Below are 25,659 nucleotides of genomic sequence, written 5' to 3'. Positions count from 1 at the left end.
ATAGAAATAATTTTCATTGTTTTATCACACTGTATCATTACAAACACAGCAAAGGATCAAAAACATCCTTCACGTATAATTACAAACACAACAAAGATCAAAAACATCCTTTACTAGGGTTGTAACGGTCCACAAACATTTCGGTTCGGTACGTGCCTCGGCTTTTAGGTCACGTTTTCGTTACAGCAGAAAAAATGATAACAAAACATAAAATATTTTTGGGGGGTTTTAATTATTATTAAACTGTGAATAATATATTCACTCAAATACAAAATATAATAAAATAAACATTAGGGTGCAGCATTTCGATGAAGTGAAATAATCTGTATTTGAACTTTACTGTACTAGTACTCACAAAACATAAACTATTAGTTTTGGGTTTTTAATTATTATTAAACTGTGAATATTCACTCAAATAAATACAAAATATAATAAAATAAACATTAACTTTATCTGCGTTCGCCATTTCGACAGTTCCTCAAATTACTGACTACATTTGAACGCATCCCTGTGACCAGCTCTCATAGTATGCCTCTCGTCCAATGAAATGACTTGGTCGCTCTATGACGCGTTGAACCCAATGTGAGCAAATTACTCTGAATGCTGCGAAGCAGCACCTGAGATTACTTCCAAAAAGTTGTTCACTTTCTCAATTGTTTACGTTTAACGTTATATTCGTTCGGTATACTTCGGTACACACGTGTACCGAACCGAAGGGCCCATACCGAATAATTTCGGTACGAATACGTATACCGTTACCCCCCCCCTATCCTTTAGGTATAATTACAAACACAGCAAAGGATTAACAACATCCTTTACGTATAATTACAAACACATTAAAGGATCAAAAACATCCTTTACGTACAATTACAAACAATTTTTTTTTTTTAAACTATTTTTTTTTAATAAAATGTACATATTGTGTGTGTTCTGTTTCGTTTTTGTTTTATTCATTCGGAGCTTTCTGAGATTATTCTTGTGAAGTAGAAAACCGCCGGTGTTGTGTCAAATTATGCCCCCCCGTCATGAAATGCCCCCCTTGTCACGGGAACGCGCATTTCTAAATGACACGTTTACACCTTAAAACGATGTTTAAAACGAAAAGTAAACGTTAAGGGTTTTTATTAACTGTGAGTTGTTTAGTGGTAGCTCATATAATCTTGATTCTTCTGGTTTAACTTTTCGCTCCGTATTTGATGTTAGTGGTGTCGAAATTCATTTGTCACTTCTTTTTCAGTTTTAGTTTTTTTAAATCTTTTTTTTTATTATTATTGTTACGTCCTGTCTGTATAAACGTGCTTTAAAATGTATTGTTTAATTTTACATAGTTGTCACCTAATAATCACAATATATGTTTACAAATGTTACATAGTCTTTGTCAGCATATTTTTTGCCACGCTATGCACCCCTTGCTATCTTACATAATAAAAGTGTCACATTCATGAAACTTGCTCCATTCATTTGTACCAGTCCTACAACCATACCCTATGCTTGAGGGTGGGATTAATAGAAACATCTTTTTTGGGGGGGGGGGGGGGGTGCATTTTATGACAGGCCTGGTTGCCACAATATGCACCCCCTTGTGTGTGTGTGTGTGTGTGTGTGTGTGTGTGTGTGTGTGTGTGTGTGTGTGTGTGTTGTGTGTGTGTGTGTGTGTGTGTGTGTGTGTGTGTGTGTGTGTGTGTGTGTGTGTGTGTGTGTGTGTGTGTGTGTGTGTGTGTGTGCTCTTGCTTAAGACAACACATCCCTGTACATAGCTTTTAATTAGACACTAAAAGATCAGTGTAAACACAGTCAGACTTGATAAATAACATCCATTAGTACCGCACAATTTAGACACGTTGTTTGCAGCACCCTGTGTGTGGTACGTTCAATTTAGCTGACTAACCTTTGACAGCATACATCATCACAATGCACCCCAAGGGAGGATTTTAATACTTTCTTCCATTACAGAGCATGTATTATGTGTCTCATTGATGTAGGTATTAAGGAGTTTGGATTACTTATCCCCTGGTTGCTGATAGTTGAGAAAATACAAACTGAACATGCAAGTCATGTTAGGGGATATTTAATCCATCATCAAGTTACAGAGGCATACTATCTGATCATAGAGTAGGGGTATGCTTGCAGGTCTGTCTGGATTATAAATGTCACTTGCTTAAAAATAACTAGTAGTTAGTAGGCATTCGTTATCATCTGTCACCACCTGAACCCTTTTTAGCTAATCATATCTGACCAAACTATGATAAATGTTAACTGCAGAGTTCAAATATTCCAGATGAACCTGCAAAATAACGTTCATATTGAAAACCTATCCTCAACCTTCCTCATGAACACTGAGTTTTTTCCTATGTTGAGAACCCATGTCTTACTCAAGACCAATATGGTAATTATGGGACTCTAAAGACTACATAAAGGTGTTGACTTTTTTACTGCACACTTAATAATTCCCTAAACTAACAATAGTTGCATTGGTTGAAATGACAGTGGACAGTTAATGATGGTTCCTTCGGGGCATTATGTGCATCCAGGGCACAAGTATGGTTGATCCACTGGAGGCCTTTGTACACATTGGTGGTGGTACCACCGCTGACAAATGTCATAGCAAATCTGAGAAAACAATAAACACTTGTTATGTAAGGTATGCATTATGGGATTTTTTTATGATAATAGAATATCTCTAATGTATTTCCCACTAACATTCTAACCATTCCTTCAATTATCGAAATCTTTCAAAAACATAAATGTTGTGTCATGAGAAAGATATACATTTTCAACAAAAATGTATGGAAAAACAAGCAAAAAATTAATCCTTTATCAGTTAATGCTGAAGATACCAAATATAGTAGCAATTACCAAAGCAAATGTTATGTTGATAAAGTCTGGAAACATATTTCTGCTAATTTTCTTTATTTTTAATGTGCAATAGGAAATTACCCAATGTTGTTCATCCTGCTCCTCCATCCCGCAGTAACAGCAAAGCCTGCTTAGATCATCTGTTGAGACAAAAAGTAATCAATATCTTCAGATAAACCACATTGCAGATTTGGGGTCAAGTTGACCCATTCCAATTTTTGACTAAAAGGTCAATTATATAAGGACACATTTGTTGTGCAGGGTGGTCTTTTATTATTTTGGGTGAAGAAAAGGCAAAACACACAAACACATAGATTTTTTTAATTAAATCTGAGCACTCTCCTTACCCTCTGTAATGGGAACCACAATGTCATTACAAAACATTCAAAAACTTCTTTCGCACTGTACGCATCAATTTAAGTTTGGTTCTCATGGTTCTTTTGTTGTTCATCACTTAGCTTTACAGCTTTGATTATAATAAGTTCAAGGTAAAAATTAACTGAGGATATCAGTTAAAAGTAATACACACCAATGAACAACGTCGGACACCGTGATCTTCTCTGGTCCCCTCCCCAATCTGATCAATGATGACATGTATAGCCGCATGTCATCATTTCAGCGCTGGTTGTCTTGTTGGTGCCCAGCAAATAATGTGGGCTTCGTAAATAATTGGACAGCCTTCTGGGAAAAACCTGGTCTGATTAAGAGAGACGGCATTCATCCTACTTTGGAAGGTGCAAATCTCATTTCGCAAACATTTCAGGGCTTTGTGGACTTAATCCATGACAAACTGGAGTTGAGACCAGGAGGCGGAGTCACAGTCTTACACGCTTCTCTGCGCTCTCTCCTAGGCAGTCATCCATAGGAATCCCGAACTAAATGGTTTTAGAAAAATATCGACTCTTTTTTGTATATGCAGTGGGGCAAAAAAGTATTTAGTCAGCCACCAATTGTGCAAGTTCTCCCACTTAAAAAGATGAGGGAGGCCTGTAATTTTCCTCATAGGTATACCTCAACTATGAGAGACAAAATGAGAGAAATAAAAATCCAGAAAATCACATTTTTAAAGACTTTATTTGCAAATGATGGTGGAAAATAAGTATTTGGTCAATAACAAAAGTTCTTCTCAATACTTTGTTATCTACCCTTTGTTGGCAATGACAGAGGTCAAACGTTTTCTGTAAGTCTTCACAAGGTTTTCACACACTGTTGCTGGTATTTTGGCCCATTCCTCCATGCAGATCTCCTCTAGAGCAGTGATGTTTTGGGGCTGTCGCTGGGCAACACAGACTTTCAACTCCCTCCAAAGATTTTCTATGGGGTTGAGATCTGGAGACTGGCTAGACCACTCCAGGACCTTGAAATGCTTCTTACAAAGCCACTACTTCGTTGCCCGGGCGGTGTGTTTGGGATCATTGTCATGCTGAAAGACCCAAAACATCACTGCTCAGAATTCAGAATTCTTATCAGAATTCTCTGAGTTTATCAACTTTGGTACTTAAAACAGATAAAGTAATTATCGTAGGTGACTTTAATATTCATGCTGACGATGATAAAAATAGCCTTACTGTTGCATTTAACTCTATATTAGATTCGGTTGATTTCCGTCAGAGTGTAAATAAACCAACCCACTGCTATAATCACACTCTCGACCTTGTTCTGACTTATGGTATTGAAATTGAGCAACTATTAGTCGAACCGCATAATCCTGCTTTATCCGACCATTTCTTAGTAACTTTTGAAGTACTGTTACTAGACTACAGACACTCCACATAATTGACCTTTCGCAAAGCCACGCCCCCCCTTGGTTACTTTTGCTAGTCCGACAAGCTGAGAGCCAGATGCGTTAAACAAAGCCATAATGGAGGGTCTCCGTAACGTCGGAGTCGCCTTAACAGACTCATTTTGGAGCAATAACGCAGCAATATCCTCCAGGTCCCGACAAAAGGGGCTACAATACGCTATGGAGGGTTATATCCACAGTCTAAACATTAGAAAAGAGGGAGGCACAACATCAATAGAGGCACTTGCATACAGGTCGCAGTGCAAGAGTGAAAAACCACATGAGCTGTATGTCAAATTCGACGAGCACAATATTGTGGACCAGGCTTGTTCGTGTACTGCTGGGTATGTTCTGCTTTTGTAATATCGAGTTGTCATTGCTATTGAAATCGTACATCTAGTTATTTTTTTAGGGCTAACTTTAACGTCGATGTTGATCATCCTATCAAGCTAGCTAATGTTTGCAAGTGTAGCTGTACAATAAATGAGTCGAGTGAAACATGAAATAAACATGCCACCAAGCTGATCTTTTAAAATAATTTACAGTATGCCAGGTTACTGTTCACATACTGTGGGCTTGATGCACACACTGGACATTTGGCGTGCAAAAACAGAACAGATCTCCTCCACAAGCCAACCTCAACAATGGCACAAAGCCAGAGGGAAAAAAATAACTGGCCAAGCTATTTTCAATGTGGTGGTAGCCAAGGCCAAAGTCAACCGTAAGCGGAAGCCTATAACATCCAACTATACCCACAACAAGTAAGTTATTCCATTCTGTGTACTGCATATTACCATACTTACCATATTTACCATCAGTCATGCTCTTACTAATAATGCTATTTCTGTGTCTAGGTTAACACTAGGAACAAATACATACAAGCTCATGAAAGAGATGACAGATGCGCCTATAAGCTACCTTGCAGCAGAAGACAGACCTGAGGTAGAAGTTTGCGGCAGGACATATGCTTTGGGATGTGGCCTAAGCCACCAGGTGAGAAACGTATATAATTATGGAATATGATAAGACCCCCCTATATAATACAGCTCTGTACACATACATCTGATTAACACTACACTATTAATTTGTATATTTTGTACCCAGTTTAACCACCTGTACATTGTATATACAATGTAAAGGTGGTTAAACTGGGTACAAATATAAAAATTAATAACAGTAATTAAAGTACTACAGCATAACTATTAAGAGGGTAATAGTAGAAATATATAAATATAGGCATTTGAATCTAACAATATGAGAGAAATGTGTAAACAAGTGTGAGGGTCTGTATGCCCTATTGGTTATATTGATGATGCAAATTAGACAGTTTGACATTAGTTGAATACAGAATAGAAGTACTTTATTACATTTTGGTAGTAAACAAATTAAATACAGAATAGAAGTACTATAAAAAGAAAAAACTGGATTACAGATACAGCATATTAATGACTGTCATATTAAACATGTCCCACTAAACACAAATGTCACCAAGCCAAACATTTGATAACATCTATCTGTAGCTTTGTTCAATAGATGCAATGTTGTACTTTACTTGAGTATTTCCATTTTTAGAGAAATTACTTTCACTACATTTCAAAGGAAATATTGTACTTTTTAACCCATTACATTTATCTGAACCCTGCAGTTACTAGTCACTTTGATGTACATACATTCTAAAATATACAGTAAAATGTACAGGAAGATATACAAGGATTTATAGAGTCCAGTGCCCTCACTGTTTGAAAATGTGTGGCTGGAAGTTTGAGAGCACGCTCACCACATACCAGATCTGACTTATATTCCCCAATCTAGTATTGGGAATTCGGTCTGACACCATTTTGAATTTCTTTATCTTGGCGATGGCCCTTTCAACATGAACACGGTGCTTTGCGATGCGCTTAGTTGTGAGCACATCTCCAGATGGCATTTGCCTCTTAGACCTCACAAAGGGTGGAAGGTTTAACTGCAGTCCGACAGACTTGATATCGTCCTCTATCAAAAAGCCCTTATCGGCCATTAGGCCATCACCTCTTTGCAGATAGCCAATTTCTATCTGTTTCTCCAGTAGTGGGATGAGACCACTCTCTCTGACTATCTCCTTGTCAGACATAGAGCCTGTGAAAAGTGCAGAAGAGAAGATCACAGCACCACGGGGGTCACAGGCAACTAACGATTTCAGAGTGTTTGTGCTTTTGTAACTCGAATAGCTCTGACTTTGCAACACCAGTGAGGTAGGCCGTTCCATTTTTAGTTCAGTGCAATCCAATATTGCAAATGTTGATGGATAATCCGTTTTGTAGGTGTCTGGCATATTTTCCATAATGACATCTCTGTGAGGCCAAATTGGTATTGCACCCAATACGTCGAACATATAATGAATCCAGGAGTTGAAAAGATTACTTGCACTTTGCACGGTTATGCTGAATCTAAAGGCAAGGTTTTTCAAGTCTTCATTGTTGCGTAGTTTCATTAAAACAAATAACAGCTGGCTACGCAGGGGCATCTCAACAACTTGCCAATCATTCCGCTGGTATTTTAAGGGGACATTTATTTGAGTGGCACATGGATCATTTGGAATGCCAAATATTGTGCACAGATGGTTGAATCGTTCATATGTGAACCCAGTACTATATGCAAACATTTGGGGGATGGCACTGTTATGGAGGAGTTCGGGTGTGAGAGTTCCTTTTCTAAGTGTGCCAATGTCTGATTTCAGCCTTTCTACCTCTGTTTCCTTTAAAGCCAGCATCTCTTTCAGGTTACCATTTTCTAATTCTAATTTCTTCTCTTTTTCTGTGGACTGCTCCTCTTCTGGTCCCCCTTCCAGTTGACCTTGTTCAGAAAGGAGGGGTGGCTCCAAAGTCTCTGGAAAGACACATATTTACATGTTAATGATAGCATTTTGATCCCATCTTTTCTTTTTTACAGCTTCCCCTATTAAACAAGGGAGCCCCTTCTATGATGCTGAAGCGCCGCCTGTCTGTCAACCAGATGACTTCCCCAGCTTTCCTCTACCATCCCAACCGACAAGTTTATGCACAGTCCTGGATGAAAATGGCATGCGTAGTTACAACAGAGTGACCATTTCCCTACCCGAATCTATAGCCCTAGAATGTGACACCAGACAACAAAACACAAACAACCTGTGGTTTAATGCAAGATCTGATCGCTTAACATCAAGCACCTTTAAAAGAATCTGCTCCAGGAGAGCAGACCATGACACACTTGCTGTAAGCCTCAAGTATAAAGGATCAGTACAAACCAAGGCCATGAAAAGGGGTACAGAACTAGAGCCCATAGCAGCAACACAATACACAAAGCTAACAGGAAACCAAGTGTATCCATGTGGTTTTGTTGTGAATCCGCAGGCACCACACCTCGGTACATCACCTAACAGTAAGGTCTTAGAAATAGGAGAGAGTGAAAGTCCAAGCTATGGGCTTTTAGAAATTAAGTGTCCATCCAAGGAAAGCTTCACTGAGTGTGCTTACCTCTTAAAGCAGGCAGATGGCAGCTACAAGCTAAAAGAGTGTCACGATTATCACTACCAGATAACAGGGCAGCTCGGGCTCACTGGTATGTCATGATGTGATTTCTATGTTCACTGTGCAGAAGACTACCACCTACAAAGAATATACTTTAATGTAGCAAAATGGGAGTAGATGAAAAGCAAGCTTGATGCTTTTTACTTTTATTTTTACAATCCAGCGTAAAATGTAAATGACACTATGTAATAACCCATCATCTACACTCACTGCACACACATCCACATGTACACACTCACTTTAAACAAACACTCACCTTATCACTCACTTTAGACACTTTATATGTATCTATTATTAAAGAGATTTGCACTACATTCATACCCATTTGCACCTTAACTATACAGTACAGTTCTCGGCTACTTGTTTTGTTAGAATGACTTGCTTTGTCATTTTGTTTGTTATTTAGTTGGTATGTATGTGACAAATAAACCTCTTGAATCTCATTCACTCTGTATTGTATATATGTATATAACAACTTGAAACTTGAACTTGAAATGTGGAAAAAAAGCTATGGTTCATTACTCACCATTGAAAATCACACAAAGAGTCTCTTCCGGGGTTTCAATGGTGCTGGAGGTGGATGCCTCTTGCAACGTTTTCATGAGTCTGTACAACCATAATTTGTGTTATTTTGGAATAAAACAATACAATCACAAGAGGCATTAAATGTTGTAGTTTGTCTAAAGTTAACTACCGTTTCCTTGGTGGCTTTCTGCATCCACCTTGTTGTTCCTTTGTGGGGGTCGGGGTGCCCACTTGTGCAGCAGGATTAGGGAAGTCGGCAGTAGGCTTTTGTTAAATATGTTCTTTATTCTCGCGTCCAGGAGAGAAGCTTTAAAATGAGACTAAATGGAGTCTCTGAAAAGATTCAAATGGGATACTTTAATTAAAAAAGGCGCGGTAGTGTTACAGACAGAATATTGTTCCGGCAGAAAACAGCTGTGATCTGGCTCTCCTGAGCAAGAAGAGAAGAGACTGGATCTCTCCTCCGGCGCTGTTATATATCCTCTGCTGGCTCCTCCCCGCCAGCCGGCTCACCTCGTCTCCAATGTCCGTTATTGCATTTAAACAGAGGATAGGTTCTTTTCACATTCAATATGCTTAACACGCCGTTTCTCCTCATATTCTCTTTCATCACTTTTCATTTAACACATTCTAAACGCTGTAATCAATACTCTAAACAATACTTCTCGGCTCGTTTGGTTTCCGGTCATTCCGGATGTTGTCACATGCTACTCTCGTCTGTAAACAATAATGTATTCAAATAAACTGTACTTTCATTTAATATTCAACATGGTAGTATCTCGACATCTATCGTTGTAGTGTTAAATCAGTAGGTTTCGGTTTTCACCACACCACGTCATTTCGCTTCTCAATTCACCTCTTTAGGAATTCGTATATTAGCCACATGCTAAATGCTAACCGTAGATGAAGGATTTTCAGAATAAAAGCTTAACTGCTTGTGCACAAGAATTTCTGGTTTTTCAGTATAAAAGTGCGTTTAAACTGACGGTATGTTTAAGCTACATTATACCATCAAAACATTGATTTTAATTTCTAACACTTTCCATTAACAAAATGCTACAAAGATTAAAGCAAAATATAAATGAATGATTGCCTGTTGGCTTTCTTGTTTGTACTTTGACCACAGTTAGACTAACGGAGCTGAGCTGTTCAGACATTATTATGCATCAAGTGAAATACATGGTCAAAACGACCTAGAAGCACACAGCTTACAGAAGTAGTCGTGTGACTTTAGCTAACGTTAGTTAGTGAAATTAGTTAATTAAATTAGTCAGTTAATTTGTGAATGTAATCTTTGCTAGCTAGCTAGCTACGTTAGCACGTATTTACCTTGGAGCAAACGTATTTGTGTTTGTTGATATTCGCCATATTCAGCTGGGCATGGGGCCTGCCGCATTTCTTTATCCACTGGCGGCATCTCTCCTCTCGGGTTTTGGGTTTAGGAAACGGATAAAATATCACCCCCCCCCCCCTCTAAGCTTATGGGATATCTGCTATCCGATTTGCAAAGACCATAAGCACAACGCTTCACCATTTTCGCAATGAATTTGAACGCTAAACTTGTCGGACTTCCACAGGGAGCCGCGCACGTGATCGAATATGATTGGACAACGGGCATCTAGGGGCGTGGCTTTGCGAAAGGACAATTGGCGAGAGACAGCAAGCGCATTTCGTGGCATCTGCGGGCAGTGGCAAGTACTTCCGGCATCTGCCATGGAGGCCGCTACTCCGTGGTATCTGTGGCAAGTATATGCCACAGATGCCACAACTTGCCGTGGCAAGTATATGCCACAACCATGCCACAACTTGCCGTGGCAAGTATATGCCACAACTTATATATGCCACAACTTGCCGTGGCAAGTATATGCCACAACTTGCCGTGGCAAGTAAATGCCACAAGTTAAGAGTTAAGAGAAGGTTTACGGTAGCTGCCACTCGCCTTCCGTGGCAAATGCTGATATTTAAACCCGTATTTATCGCGTAAAATGACGCTGTTTTGGCATGACTTTATCGGACTGATCTGTACACAAGACTGATGATCTGTTACTGATGGTCCGATCATATTTTTCAAAAAGATTAAACATGATATGTTCTATAGATTTTACTTGGAGAACGTGGTTTGTTAAAATAAATAAACGTGCTATTTTTATGATAATACTCAAGATATATTATTAGTAAGTTGACATAAAGATCTAACATTGTTGACCAGAGGTGGGAAATAGGCTATCTTGTATACTCAAGTACTGTACTTGTGATTTAGAAATAGCCTACTTGTACTTTAGTTGAGTATGTAAATAGTATGTTACGTAGTAGGCTACTTACCCCACTACAATTCAGAGGTAAATTGTGTAATTGTAGCCTACTCCCCTACATTTATTTAATACGTTACCTTTAGTTACTTACTACAGATTCTGATTAATGATGATACATATAATCAAGTTTTAAATCAGACTTTATAGTTACTCCTGGAGTAAATTCACAAGATACCCTACAACAGTATACAAAGTCATTAAAACTAGCTGCACCTTTACCAGCTTTGAGAACACTTTCATGATCAATCATTATAATGAAAACATGTAATATGCACTTTAAGTATATTGTTATGCTAATCATTTTGCGCTTTTACTTGAGTAACATTTTAATGCATGACTTTTACTTGTAACAGAGTATTCCAACATTTAGGTTGGCTACTTCTACTTTTACTTCACACTAGAACCGCCAGGGGTCGCTGTATAGCCTACCTAAAACCACCAACGTGTCAAATGAACGAATGCATTGATTTTCAAGGTACAATATTATTTTATTTATCATACTAGAACACAATGAGTGTTGCCCCTACTCGCCGTGGCGTGTGCCTTGGCATTTGTGGCATCTCCCACAGAGGCCACTACTCTGTGGCATCTGTGGCATGTATATGCCACAGATGCCACAACTTGCCGTGGCAAGTATATGCCACAACTTGCCGTGGCAAGTAAATGCCACAGATGCCACAACTTGCCGTGGCAAGCATATGCCACAACTTGCCGTGGCAAGTATATGCCACAACTTGCCGTGGTTTTTGCGCATGCTGAACGGGAGTTGCCACACGATGCCAGAGTTAAGAGAAGTTTTACGGTAGCTGCCACTCACCTTCCGTGGCAAATGCTGATATTTAAACTCGTATTTATCGTGTAAAATGTCGCTGTTAAGGCATGACTTTATCGGACTGATCTGTACCCAGGACTGATGTGCGATCTCTATTTTTCAAAAAGATAATAAATTATCATTTATATTCAATTTTACTTGGAATAGCCTACGTGGTTTGCTAAAATAAACAAACGTGCTATATCTATGATAGTAGGCTAAACATAGGCCTATATTGTAATAAAAAAAGAAATATTGGCAAGTGAGCGTTGCAACGCAAGTCCTTGGCAATTGTCGCTTCTTGAGGGGAGTTTCCACTGCTTGCTACGATAACCAGGTGTATTGTTACTAGTAAAGACAAATAATTAAAAAATAAATATCTGTATTGACACAGCAACGTGTACAATGGTGTTATTAGACTTAGCTACAGACTTAGGGCAGCTGTAACTGATTGCAGTTGCCACTGCTAGTGAGATGCTAAGATTTATATTTTATAAATGAGGCAAAGGACAGTTATATTTGATTGTACACATGTATAAATGTGTTATTTTAAATCCAGGCATATGTACTTAATTTGTATTATTTTCGTTGTTAATAAACAGATTAATGTCATTGTATCTGTTTTGTTGTTTAATATTTTAATTCTGGTTGAACATTTTTATTTAAATGCTTCAGATTATTCTTATTAGATATTGATATCAGTGAATCTAAACAAACCATGTTATTCCGTTAAGACGCAGCTAGTTTTAATGAGTTTGTATACTGTAGTAGGGGTATCTTGTGAATTTACTCCAGGAGTAACTATAAAGTCTGATTTAAGACTTGATTATATGTATCATCATTAATCAGAATCTGTAGTAAGAAACTAAAGGTAGCGTATTAAATAAATGTAGGGGAGTAGGCTACAATTACACAATTTACCTCTGAATTGTAGTGGGGTAAGCCTACTACGTAACATACCATTTACATACTCAACTAAAGTACAAGTAGGCTATTTCTAAATCACAAGTACAGTACTTGAGTATACAAGTTAGCCTATTTCCCACCTCTGGTCAACAATGTTAGATCTTTATGTCAACTTACTAATAATATATCTTGAGTATTATCATAAAAATAGCACGTTTATTTATTTTAACAAACCACGTTCTCCAAGTAAAATCTATAGAACATATAATGTTTAATCTTTTTTGAAAAATAGAGATCGGACCATCAGTAACAGATCATCAGTCTTGTGTACAGATCAGTCCGATAAAGTCATGCCAAAACAGCGACATTTTACGCGATAAATACGTGTTTAAATATCAGCATTTGCCACGGAAGGCGAGTGGCAGCTATCATAAACCTTCTCTTAACTTGTGGCATTTACTTGCCACGGCAAGTTGTGGCATTTACTTGCCACGGCAAGTTGTGGCATATACTTGCCACGGCAAGTTGTGGCATGGTTGTGGCATATACTTGCCACGGCAAGTTGTGGCATCTGTGGCATATACTTGCCACAGATACCACATCTGTGGCATATACTTGCCACAGATACCACGGAGTAGCGGCCTCTTAGCAGATGCCGGAAGTACTTGCCACTGCCTGCAGATGCCACGAAATGAGCCAGGCCCTAGTGCAATTGGCATGCACCCCACTGGATTTCCAGATTGACAGATTGCAATAAACCGGAAACTGTCAAACATGTCTTAATAGACTGCCACAAATACGAAAATTAGAGGAGAGTGCAAGCTACTAAGTTAGCTAACGAAAAACTCAGCCTTACTGTGGGGAATCGGCTAAGGACATCAGAGGAAGTCTTTAAACCACTGAAAAAAAATCTTTAAAACAACTGGAATTATAGAAAGAATTTAGGTTTAGTTTGTATAAAATGTTTTTGTTTTATTTATTTTTATTCAATTTGCATTTGTCTATATTTTATTTGTCCTGCCAATCTACTGCTCCACACTCCAGTCCAGTAGGTGGCGGTAATGCACCCATGTGTTGGTTGCCAACCGCCAATAAAGCCATAGAAGAAGAAGAAGAAGATCCTGTACAGTAGATGGCAGTATGCACCTTAAAGGTTTCTGACAAACCTTGAATATATCGAGAGAAGAAGAAGGAGCGGGCCCTTTGTCCCAACATACAGCGTGTTTGCAGTCATCAGGACGTTTAGCTGTGAAAGGACTTCTACCCGGTACCGTCGGCTCCTCGCGTCGACATGGTGAAATTATCAGCAGAGTTAATTGAGCAGGCTGCTCAATATACCAACCCCGTGAGAGACAGAGAACTGGATTTACGAGGTTAGCTAAACGACATCGCAACTGCATATCACCTCTTCATAGCTAATTTAGTTAGCCTACTCGTGCTTTACGCGGGACTCGCGCCGAACTCCATTCAAAACCTGATTAGTACCTGTTCCTTCCGATATGGATGCAACATTTTATTTGATACTTACTAAGCATGATAACATAGGCTGCTAACATAGCTTGCGGTGTCCTGCCGAGTTCTACCAGGTTAACAGTTTACCCCGCGCACAGCGGAAACTAAAACCAAACACTACAATTGTTTCTAAATAACTTTACTGTTCAAATCCCATATATGATGCTTTCTGATTTACTTAAGTAAGCTGGAGTCTATACTCCTTAAACAGGCTTTAGCATTCCCTTGCTAAATCTTGTCTGAGATCTGCTAGGTTTAATTGATTAAGTTCTCAATATGTCTGACGTCAGTATGCTCGTTATTGTGACCCACTCAAAGTATGTGCGGACGTATGAGTAGTAGTGACCAGTCGCGGCTGGTAAAATATAGGCTATAGGCTATAGCACTGGTGTTGCTACAGGTAGTTAGCCTCTTTGCTAAACCAGCTCCTTGAAAAAGAGCACGTATACTGCCTTCCTCTGTCCTTAACTCCTGCCTATGTCAGGCTGATCAGGTCCGACCTCTTTTACTCTCAGCTTTCCCCCCAGTGACCTCCTCTCAAAGGTGTTTCTTTAAGTGATTAAACATCATTTTCTTTCTCCATATTCAGTATCTAGTTTTGTTTACACTCCGTCTCCGTCTAACTCTCTCATTCAAACTTCAATCACTCACTGGCTCTCCTGCTGCCCCCTAGTTGTTGGCGGTGTCAACAGCTGCTTAGGCGCAGTTTAGTGCACCCGAGCTGCTCCCATCTGTTGTACTGAAGAGCTGCTCCAATCTGTTGTACTGAAGAGGTGCGGACTGCGCATGCAACACTTACAGTTGAGGCCTACATTATTAGCCCCCCAGGAGTTATGGAAAAATGTTCCTAAAATTCTTCCCAATGTTTCCAACATTGATACAACTTAATATAATCAAACATTCACCAGTGCTATTTAGTAGCTTTTGGTACATTTTGGAACATGAAATAATTTTTTAGGCTTGCTGTATATCAAATATATAATGAGAAATGGGTTGGTCAAAAAATATTAGCCCCCAGGCCACTAATAGTCAACAGTGTACCCTTTCTGAGCCACAACTGACAACAACCTCTTACAGTACTTCCTTACTAGGTTGGCACAGGTTTCTTGAGGGATTTTGGCCCATTCTTCCATTGCAAATGGTTCCAGCTGGTCCAAATTGGATGGTTTCCGAGCATGTACATTCACTTTGAGCACAAGCCAGATTCTCAATAGGATTCAGATCTGGGCTCTGTGCGGGCCACTCCAGCACCTTGGTTTTGGTGTCCTTTAGGAACTGTTGGACCAAGTTTGATTTGTGCTTTGGGTCATTGTCTTGTTGGGAGACCCAGTGACGACCTAAGCGAAGACTAAGAGCAGATTTTTGCAAAATGTCAACATAATTTAAATTTTTCATGATGCCTTGCACCCGAACAAGGCTCCCTGTGCCTGAGCCTGCAAAACAGCCCCACAGCATGATGTGTTCTTAGGGTTGAAGGCCTCTCCTTTTCTTCGCCAAACATATCATCCATGTGCCCGAACAGTTCCAGTTTAGTCTCATCAGACCAGAGCACAGACTTCCAAAACGCATCTTTACTTTTCAAATGTTCACGGGCAAACCTCAGTCTGGCTCTGATGTGCCACTCTTTGAGTAAAGGGGTTCTTCTGGGACGATGGCCCTGAAGCCCACCACGATGAAGAGCCCTCACAACGGTGTTCCTTGAAACATCAACTCCAGAAGAGGCAAGGTCAGCAACAATCATCTTGGCAAATGTCCGGGGATTCTTGCGGACCTCTCTGACTATTTTCCTCTCCAGAGTTCTGAAATCTTGCGCTTTCTACCACGCCCAGGTTTGTTTCTTACAGAATGTGTCTCCTTGTACTTTGCAATGATGCAACATACAGCAGTTCTCGACACTGTGAAGCGCTTGGAAATGACAGTATAGCCTTCCCTCTTATCATGAGACTCCACTATCTTCTTTCTGAGCTCAAGATTGATTTCCTTTGACTTTGGCATGGTGAGTAGTAGTAGTATAGTCCCTCTCAATAAGGTATCAGAGTGCCTGTTTCTTGGAGTCCTTTTATGCTGATTGAATGCTCAGGTGTGGCTTGAAAGCCGATTAGGTGTGGTTTGAAAGCTGATTGATTGATAAGGTGTGTTTTTGAAAGCAAAAATTCACATGGGGGCTAATATTTTTGACCAACCCATTTTTCACTATATTTGATCTAAAGCAAGCCAAAAATGTACCAAAAGCTACTAAATAGCACTGGTGAATGTTTGATTATATCAAGTTTTATCAATACTGGAAACATTGGGAAGAATTTTAGTCAAATGTTCCATAACTCCCGGGGGGCTAATAGAGTGGCGAAGTCACGCCCATCTACTTCCGGTCCATGGGACCTTATTTCTAAAAATTATGTATTGAAGTCAATGGAGAGAGAAAACTTATCTTTCGATCCCGTTTGAATTGTGCCATGAATTACATATATGATGTTTGTCAATCTTAAAAAATAATTTCCATGTCAAAAAAGTCATAGTTTGTCGTAAAACTGTTGAAATATAAGACTATGAAAAATGCGCAACTAGAAAGACTACAAATCCCAGAGTCGCGTAAGTGATGTCACCATTGTTTTCCTCCACTAAGAGATCTGCTAAGATAAGATAACTTTAACAAGATGCCTGTGTGCTTAGTACCAGCTTGTTATCATACCAGCAATGGGTCTTGCTCATTCTTTTGCTTCCCGTCTGATGAAAGGACCAGGAGTGGCTGGATCAAGTTAGCTACCTAGCTACTAGCTAGCACGTTAGTTAGCATGACAGCCTTGTCATTTTTATTAGCCTTAATATGAAGTAACATCAAGTAACCCAACATGTTAAACAGTAAGAGTAGTTTTAAATTGACAAACATCATATGTGTAATTTGTGGCACAATTCAAACGGGATCGAAAGATAATCTTTCTCTCTCCATTGACTTCAATACATAATTTTTCCGAAATAAGGTCCCATGGAGCTCCACCGGAAGGGGAGGGACTTCGCCACTCTATAATTGTGGCCTCAACTGTATAACGAGAGTCAATGGGCAGAGATGTCTGCGCCCCAAGCAGGAAACATGTGACTTATCAGTAACTTTAGACATCGTAAAACATCTTTGACTATTTTAGCTGAACATGTTCCTGCCTGTTTCTTTCAGCTACTTGTGATAATGGCATCAAGACTGTGCCCCCATAAGATACCAATTACTTAAAAACCATAGTAGTTCATGTAAGGCAGTACAGTGTTTGGCTCACAGCTGTACATACACTGCTGTACACTGTGTAAATTCAGGAAGTAACTGTTGAAGATGGGATACACCTTTTATTTATCCCTGCACGGAAATTCAAATGTCAAAGCAGCAACAAAGCAAGATTGAAACACAGAACAGTTACAAGTTCACTTAAGGATTTAGGTGAAAACTGTTTACATTTATACAAATATTTGAATTATTATTATTTTTCTAAATATATCTCAAGTGTGTTTTGACTTTTATGTAGTCCTCATAAATGCTGTAGTCCAATCAAAATTTTTATGAAAATAATTTGAAACACAATCTCATGGTGCATATATATATATATATATATATATATATATATATATATATATATATATATATATATATATATATATATATATTAATGCTGTCAAAATTATCGCGTTAACGGCGGTAATTAATGTTTTGAATTAATTGCGTTAAAATATTTAACGCATGTGCAGAATGGCCCGCCCCATACATCCCACCAGTGGCAGCGCCAGGGTATGGCTGGGGTAGGCTACACCCATACCAAGAAATGGCTTAGCCCCACCATGAAAAATGATGTTAAAGTAAGCAAAATAAAGTCCGCCAACTCGCGCCGAGAATTGCACAGACAGCAGTTAGTAAGATTGATTTCAGTAGCCACTTTTCTGGAAATACCAAAGACCAGAAACGGTTTTGAAAACTTTTGTCACGTAGTGATCGTCTTCTCAATGGAACATCTTTGATAATGTCTTCTGGCCAATCAGAATCAAGATAGCGTTGTGGTGTTGTTGCAGGAAGTCCCGACGGAGAATACTTTTGCTGTAGTACAGGGGTGCACATAACTGCTACGCAGGTTATGTGGGTAATCTGAAATGCGTACCGACGTACTTGTGAAGCTTTTCCAGAAGGCGGTTAGATCACCGGACGACAGAGTCGGTCTCCGTGTGCACAGACAGGGCTGCTGTTAACGTCGGTCTGTACAAAGGAATTGTGTCAAAACTACGCCAACCGGCTGCAGAGGGAGACTCCCTCCCTTCACTGGAGAATTGCGCTAAAACAGCTGATCACAACGTTCACACTCTGTGGTCACGAAGTACTCCACTAGCCCCCCCCCCCCAGTCGACTTTCCTGAAGTACTCCCCCGTTGATAGAAATCAACACGTAATAAATTAAGACCCACGGTTTGAGGATTGATAGGTGTGTGGGCTGTCTTTCATTTTGACAGACATTTTTTATAATAAACATACATACATACTGTATGTTTAATGGATATATCCGCCTTCTTTCATTTATCTTTGCATTCACACAACAATATACAGGAATGGCATATTTTGGACATAGTTGGAATGGTGATTAATCTTGATTAATTAATTTTTAAGCTGTGATTAATCTGATTAAAATGTTTAATCGTTTGACAGCCCTAATATCAGTGATGCAAATTAGTCGCTTTTCGGCGCCTCCCGCTTTTTTAACGCTGCTTTGGATGACTTGTGTAATTCGTGGAGAACCGAAGAGTTTTCGATTGTTGGGGGGGGGGGGGGGGGTCCGTTAGTCCGGCCGATTGACGGACAACTTCTTACTTAAAAAAAGAAGAAGAAATCTAGATCGCAAAATAATTAAGCAAGCGAGTGCCTGTTTTTCCTGGCCAAGGAAAGGTTCCTTGAACACAACACCCCCCCCAGGTCCCCCCCACTTAAATCATCACATGGATTCTAAATACATTTGCACACATCTTGTGTCCATATCTTTCTGTTTTGGTGTTCATGCCACACTGCACATGCATGGTAAGAGGTTGCTTTTTCTTTGCACAGCATGAAAGAAAGGCCAAATGAATGGGCTGTGATTTTAGTTTTTTTAAGCAGAGGTTGAGTTCAATAATTTGTACGGCCCTCGGAGGATGTTGTAAAAATTGAAAGGAAAAAGGTTCCCCACCCCTGCTGTAAATAATAATAAAAAAACCTTGATTTATAACTTAACATCTCTGTCTCCTATTGATCTGAGTATATTATAAAGAATAGCCAGTTCATTGAAGCATTATAGCACAGGCCTTTGTCAGATGGTATATTACGCTGTTTTTTTCCTGCTTCGAATAGTTCTCTCTTTTTTCACCATACCTGTGTTTGCATCACTGTAATATATATATAGTGTGTGTGTGTTGGTCATCATTGTGATCACTGGAGATGAAACACTCTGACAAAGAGTTCCTCCTTGACTTTCATGTTCTTTCATTGCACAGGTTATAAAATCCCGGTGCTTGAAAATCTTGGAGCTACTCTGGACCAGTTTGACACGGTTGACTTCTCTGATAATGAAGTCAGAAAACTGGATGGCTTTCCTCTGCTCAAAAGACTGAAGACATTGCTAGTGAACAACAACAGGATTTGGTAAGTTTTACCTGCAGCCCCAGAATGATGCAATATCATGTTCAAATAAATGTAGGGCTGGCAGTGTTGACACAAATGATTAATGTTGGCATTACAGGAAGTGGGCTAAATGTTCAGCTGTAAGTCAAAGCCATATGTGAGACATCCCAAGCACTTTTATTAGAACAGTTATGATATTATTTAATATTGATAATCTGTGTTTCATACAATCATTAATTGAGGACTGCTTTAGCAAGTTGTGTAATAACTTCAAGTGAAAAATATTGCTATTTTCTTGGTTTATAAACCAGGCCGCTAGGTCTGTCTCTGGTGAAGGGATCTCTAGTTTGGATTGGACACCAGCCAGCACACGGCAGCATGACTTAACTGTATGGAATGTTTCTCCAGTCGCATAGGTGACAATCTAGAACAATCTCTGCCGAGTCTGACAGAACTGGTTCTTACAAACAACAATATCCAGGAGCTGGTGAGTGTGTCATCAGCAACCATCAGAAACCTTTACTCGATCAAACTGATCTTTTAGCCTGGAACACCAGAACAATTGATGATTCTCTATTCTAAAACAACTATTCCTATCTGTGCGATTATTGTATGTATTGTATCTACTTGCTGAACAAAAATATTAGAAAATACTTAACCGCTTCTTAAACTGCACAACTATGTCTTTCATCACCAACAAAAAGACGAGTTTTGATTTAGCTTTATTGAGTTACATTTCACAAGAGTTTTGTTTTTCTGCCATTTCCGTGTATTTACAGTGATGCAAATTAGTCGCTTTTCGGAGCCTCCCTCTTTTTTAACGCTGCTTTGGGTGACTTTTGTAATTCGTGGAGAACAGAAGAGTTTTCGATTTTTTGGGGGGGGTCCGTTAGTCCGTCCAACTGACGGGCAACTTCTCACTTCAAAAAAGAAGAAGAAATCTAGATCGCAAAATAATTAAGCAAGCGAGTGCCTGTTTTCCTGTCCAAGGACAGGTTCCTTGAACACAACACGAGCGTAACGTGTCTTCACGTGGTTATGTCTCGTCTGAAAGAAGTGTAGACTAGACTAGAGTGCTGACGGAGAGCACCGGAACGCCACTCCAGCTCTTCAAATATTGCAGTACCCATAAGGAGCCGTACACATGCCGCAGTGTTTGCGTGGCTTTGTCTTTAGTTGTAAGCACAGTGGCGATCTGTTGTTATTAGCATCTGGTTAGCTAGCTATGCTAACGAATTTAAAGAGCTTTTCTACAACCAGGTGGAAGAGAGCTCTCTCCTGAGAGGCTCAACTAACCTCAGCTCAGTGAGGTTAAGGCACACCTTGATATGATCATTATAATTATTAATGAGACATAGAGACTAAATGAAAAACAGGTATAAAATACTATTTGACAGTAACAAAACAGTTGTTAAAAATAACAAGAATAGAGTTTAAAAGGGGAGTGATTTTTAAAATATCCAAAAAGAAAAATCTGCTAACAGTTCTGCTTCAAATGGGTGTTGAAAGATGTATCCATAGATCTCCTCATGTTGCTCTCAAAGTGCACCAGATTGATGCTTTTAACTTCAATATTTAAAAAAAAATTCTTGCCCCCCGGACCCCCCTAGAGGAGGTTAAGTCCCCCCCACTTAAATCATCACATGGATTCTAAATACATTTGCACACATCTTGTGTCCATATCTTTCTGTTTTGGTGGTCATGCCACACTGCACATGCATGGTAAGAGGTTGCTTTTTCTTTGCACAGCATGAAAGAAAGGCCAAATGAATGGGCTGTGATTTTAGTTTTTTTTAAGCAGAGGTTGAGTTCAATAATTTGTACGGCCCTCGGAGGATGTTGTAAAAATTGAAAGGAAAAAGGTTCCCCACCCCTGCTGTAAATAATAATAAAAACCCTTGATTTATAACTTAACATCTCTGTCTCTATTGATCTGAGTATATTATAAAGAATAGCCAGTTCATTGAAGCATTATAGCATGGCCTTTGTCAGATGGTATATTACGCTGTTTTTTTCCTGCTTCGAATAATTCTCTTTTTTTTCACCATACCTGTGTTTGCATCACTGTATTTAGGCGCGCATGCTCATTATTTACCTCTGAACCTGTTGTATGAGGGACCTTGTCAATTAATATGGTTTCCAATGCAGGGTGACCTGGACCCCCTGGCCTCAGTGAGGACACTGACCCTCCTCAGGTAGAGATCATCTGCTGTCATATCATGTGGTTCTTGAAGTGTTGGATGTCTGCTGAATTCTGATCTTGTATGTTTCCTCACTGAATCTACAGCTTGTTAAGGAATCCAGTAACCAACAAGAAGCATTACAGGCTCTATGTCATCAACAAAATCCCACAGATCCGTGTGCTAGACTTCCAGAAGGTAAAGCTAAAGGTAAGTGCAGAGGAGCAAGGATGTTGTGCTCGTTTGTAAGATCCAGCCTTCAAGGTGATGGAAGCTAAAACTGGTGAATTTATTTTTCCCTTTTAAACATTTCTGGGGTGATTAAGTACGGGACAATGTCAGCCAGGTTCGCTGCACATTATACCGCTTATTACTCGGCTACCTGCTAAATATGTCAACTATTTGACTTGACTTAACAATCAATTTTTGACTCGACAAATCGGAATCATGTATTCAACCGAGCCGTGTAATAACACTGTTTGACTCTTATAACTTGAAGTGGACATCCTGCTGAATGTCAGACGATGTTCCTGCCTGGCCTTGCCTCCCTTGGCTGAAGGCTTAGTATGTATTTAATGAAGCTTTTTAATTCTTGATATTGTTGTAGGAACGTCAGGAGGCAGAGAAAATGTTCAAGGGCAAACGAGGTGCTCAACTTGCAAAGGATATTGCCAAGCGAACCAAAACGTAAGATGAAAGTCCACGTTAGACAGCAGCTCCTAAGAAGCACTGCACCCTGGCTCATAGATCCACATCTGTCACCTACAGTGTACATGAGAATACACGGTGATGTGTCAAACACACACTTCCCTTTGAAAAGCTATTAATGTCTCAAGTGAGAAACAGTGAGCTCAGTGTTGCTCAGGACTGCTGTCTATGGACAATGTATCAGATATTTGACTCAAGAAAAGATACTATACATGAGGTGGCTACATTGGTTGCTTGGTCAGAGAAGCCTGTGTCCACAAGCTCTAAAGAGGTGTGTCATTTCAGGTTCACTCCTGGAGGGGCCGCACAGCCGGAGAAGAAGAGGAGCGGGCCGTCTCAGGCTGACGTGGAAGCCATCAAGGTTCTGCCGTTGTCCCTGTTTTGTTAAGGGTCTTTATGTTTTCAGAGCTGAGGTGGAATTGCCATTATTCATTTATCCAGAACGTGAAATTATATATTTTTGCATTCAACAAAAAACAAAGATCAATTAATAATCTATTAAAAACCCTTTTAAACGTACACTTAATTTGCTGTCTTTTTCTGGAGGCTTCATTACGTTTAGCAACTTTCAAACTGAAAAGCTCCACATAAAGCCAGTGATGGTTCCTACAGTTGTAAAGGTCAAGAAAGAGCGCCTCAGCTTTTTGTTGAACCTTTTAATGAAAGTTCCATTAAACCATTCACCTTTTTAAGCGTGTCCAAATCAGCTTCTGATGTTGTATTTTTCTTTTCTTTTCTTTTTAAATAAGGTAACGTTTATTTGACTACTATAGAGATTAATTCAGTTTTCTTGCTGGCTGAATTTGAAGTGATACCTGAAAATATACATTGTGTAACTCCAGTGTGTTTGCATTTCAGAATGCCATCGCTAATGCGTCCTCATTGGCTGAGGTGGAGAGGCTGAAAGGGATGCTGCAGGCCGGTCAGATACCAGGACGAGATCCCAGACAAGGTCAGTGCTGACCCAGTGCTTCTTCAATGTTCCACTGACACTTTCAAACTAACGTTTTCGAAATAAATCAAGAGCCACAGCCAGGGTAGGTAAGTTGTCATGCATCGAGCAAAGAAATAAGGGTTATTGTACTATTCTACAAATTAAATCCAATATATAATAAATAGCCTACTCTCTATTTTTGGTATATTGCTCCTGTTTCTCTCCGTGTCTCTCTCTGTCTGTGTGTCTCTCTCTCTCTCTCTGTGTCTGTAGGGTTTTCTCTCAATTTTGAAAGATTGATGTTAATATGTGCACTTGTAAAATCATGTCCAGCTGGGACGGTGGAGGAGGAGGAGGAGGAACAAGAACAACAAGAAGAAGAAGAAGAAGAAGAAGAACAAGAACAAGAACAAGAACAAGAGGGTGAAACGGCACAGATGGAGTCACACATGGGAGGAGGTTCTGGAGAAGAGATCAATGACGGCGAGGACGAGGAGGACATGGAGGAAGAGCCTCAGGTTAATGGCTCCTGAGCACGTTTTTTTGTTTGTTTTTTGTAGATTTTCACGAGTTGGACATGCATCACTGCAGTTTTATTATACAGACATATTAAACTGATTGCTTGTATTGATGTGTGGAACCATTTTCTTTAAGCAGTTAGCTGACAAACACCATTTAATGCATATTGAGCCCTTTTAAAGAGGACATGTTCTGATAATTTTCAGGTTTCATAATTGTGTATTTTGCCTCTACTGTGACATGCTTTGATGGTCCTCTACTGTGACATGGTTTGATGGTCAACACAAAAGACAAAAATAAGCAAAAGTGGCGATGTTGAATCTAAATGATAAATGCATGGAAAAGCATATAAACAAACAAAACTAATGCATGCAACTAAAACCAAAATTGTACTTCTACATTTATTAAAGGGCCACAGCCACACATAAATGTTGGTGGTTTTAGTTTTTTTTTTTACCAAACGATATCTGAAGAAGGCCACTGTCACACTTTTTATGCATTGCATCTATCATGCTAATGTTCCGCCCTGGGTGCTCAATGTATTAAAGCTGAGTCATTACCTGGGATTATCCACTCTCACTCCTGCCTTTCCTGCTAATTTGTCAATATTAATACATTGAGATGCCCCAAAAATATACATGCATTCAACTAATGCAACTAAATGTTTAACATGCAAACCATAACTGTGACATGTGACTCAGTAACTCGAGTCCTTTTTAACAAGTCAAACCGTAGTTAAAGCATGTCAATGTTTTGAATGCAAACCAGATTTGTTTGTTTAGACTTTAGAGGTTTTTTTTAAACAGAAAATATACTCCCATTGAGTGACTGGGCGGCTGTGGCTCATTGTACGAATCAGAGGGTCAGAGGTTTGATGTATAACCCCTGCAGCCCCAATAGTCCAGCAGGAAGGGCCCTCAGATTTTGAGATACCCCTACCCGAGGTAGAACAAAAGACAATAATGATTTTTCTTATCTTTAGGGTCTCCCATTAATGAAATTGATTGTTGTCAAATTTTATTTTGGGGTAAAAAATGTTTTTTGGGTTGTTCTTTAGAATCCCTGAAAAAGAGCCAAATTAGACCAGGCCGAATGTGGGAAAGGTGACTAAAAAGCCCATAACTTGAGAATGATCACTCTTGTCCTCTTCAGATTTGCTGAGTTACGAACCAGGTGGCTGTCCTACATCACCAAATAGTCAGACAATTATTTAACTAAAAAAATACTGAGTTATAGTCCTGTAAACTTAGCTTTAGTTTAGACGGAAATTGTACTTTTTGGTGATGGGAACATAGGACTCAATCACTTTTCTCTCATTTATCAGAAAAACTGAAATCCCTAAAAAAATATACCATTACTGAATTGTCTAGGGTGCTATTGAACACTAACCAGTAGTTGTATGGAAATATCTGGTACAGTTCTATTGCAAATTAGATTTATTTGGACATAGGC

At 39.4% G+C, this 25,659-nt stretch overlaps 3 protein-coding genes and 1 long non-coding RNA gene across 4 annotated transcripts in view; 2 read left to right on the top strand and 2 right to left on the bottom strand.

The window, feature by feature from the left end:
* Positions 1-25,659, top strand: part of LOC307028389 (uncharacterized protein) — a 361,942-nt gene that overhangs the window by 91,906 nt on the left and 244,377 nt on the right. The gene's annotated exons all lie outside the window — the stretch shown is intronic.
* Positions 1,767-15,036, bottom strand: LOC307027681. The gene is made up of 3 exons (XR_013804719.1): positions 14,902-15,036; positions 2,938-2,996; positions 1,767-2,610 (listed from the first exon to the last, which is right to left on the bottom strand). It is a non-coding gene; the product is annotated as an uncharacterized lncRNA (long non-coding RNA).
* Positions 5,978-10,670, bottom strand: LOC307029532 (uncharacterized protein). Its single transcript, XM_079665619.1, has 4 exons — positions 10,039-10,670; positions 8,879-9,042; positions 8,711-8,790; positions 5,978-7,504 (listed from the first exon to the last, which is right to left on the bottom strand). Exons 3-4 carry the CDS (start codon positions 8,784-8,786, stop codon positions 6,372-6,374), a joined length of 1,209 nt encoding a protein of 402 aa, XP_079521745.1. The 5' UTR covers positions 8,787-8,790; positions 8,879-9,042; positions 10,039-10,670; the 3' UTR covers positions 5,978-6,371.
* On the top strand, positions 13,864-24,315 carry snrpa1 (small nuclear ribonucleoprotein polypeptide A'). Its single transcript, XM_079662524.1, has 9 exons — positions 13,864-14,111; positions 19,740-19,887; positions 20,275-20,353; positions 22,015-22,061; positions 22,154-22,256; positions 22,654-22,733; positions 23,040-23,115; positions 23,613-23,706; positions 24,022-24,315. The coding sequence occupies exons 1-9, from the start codon at positions 14,030-14,032 to the stop codon at positions 24,219-24,221; spliced, it is 909 nt and encodes a 302-aa protein (XP_079518650.1). The 5' UTR covers positions 13,864-14,029; the 3' UTR covers positions 24,222-24,315.

The sequence above is a fragment of the Notothenia rossii genome (genome assembly GCF_949606895.1).
Source record: "Notothenia rossii genome assembly, chromosome: 2".
Taxonomy (NCBI): domain Eukaryota; kingdom Metazoa; phylum Chordata; class Actinopteri; order Perciformes; family Nototheniidae; genus Notothenia; species Notothenia rossii.
This window is presented reverse-complemented; position numbering and strand designations above follow the sequence as displayed.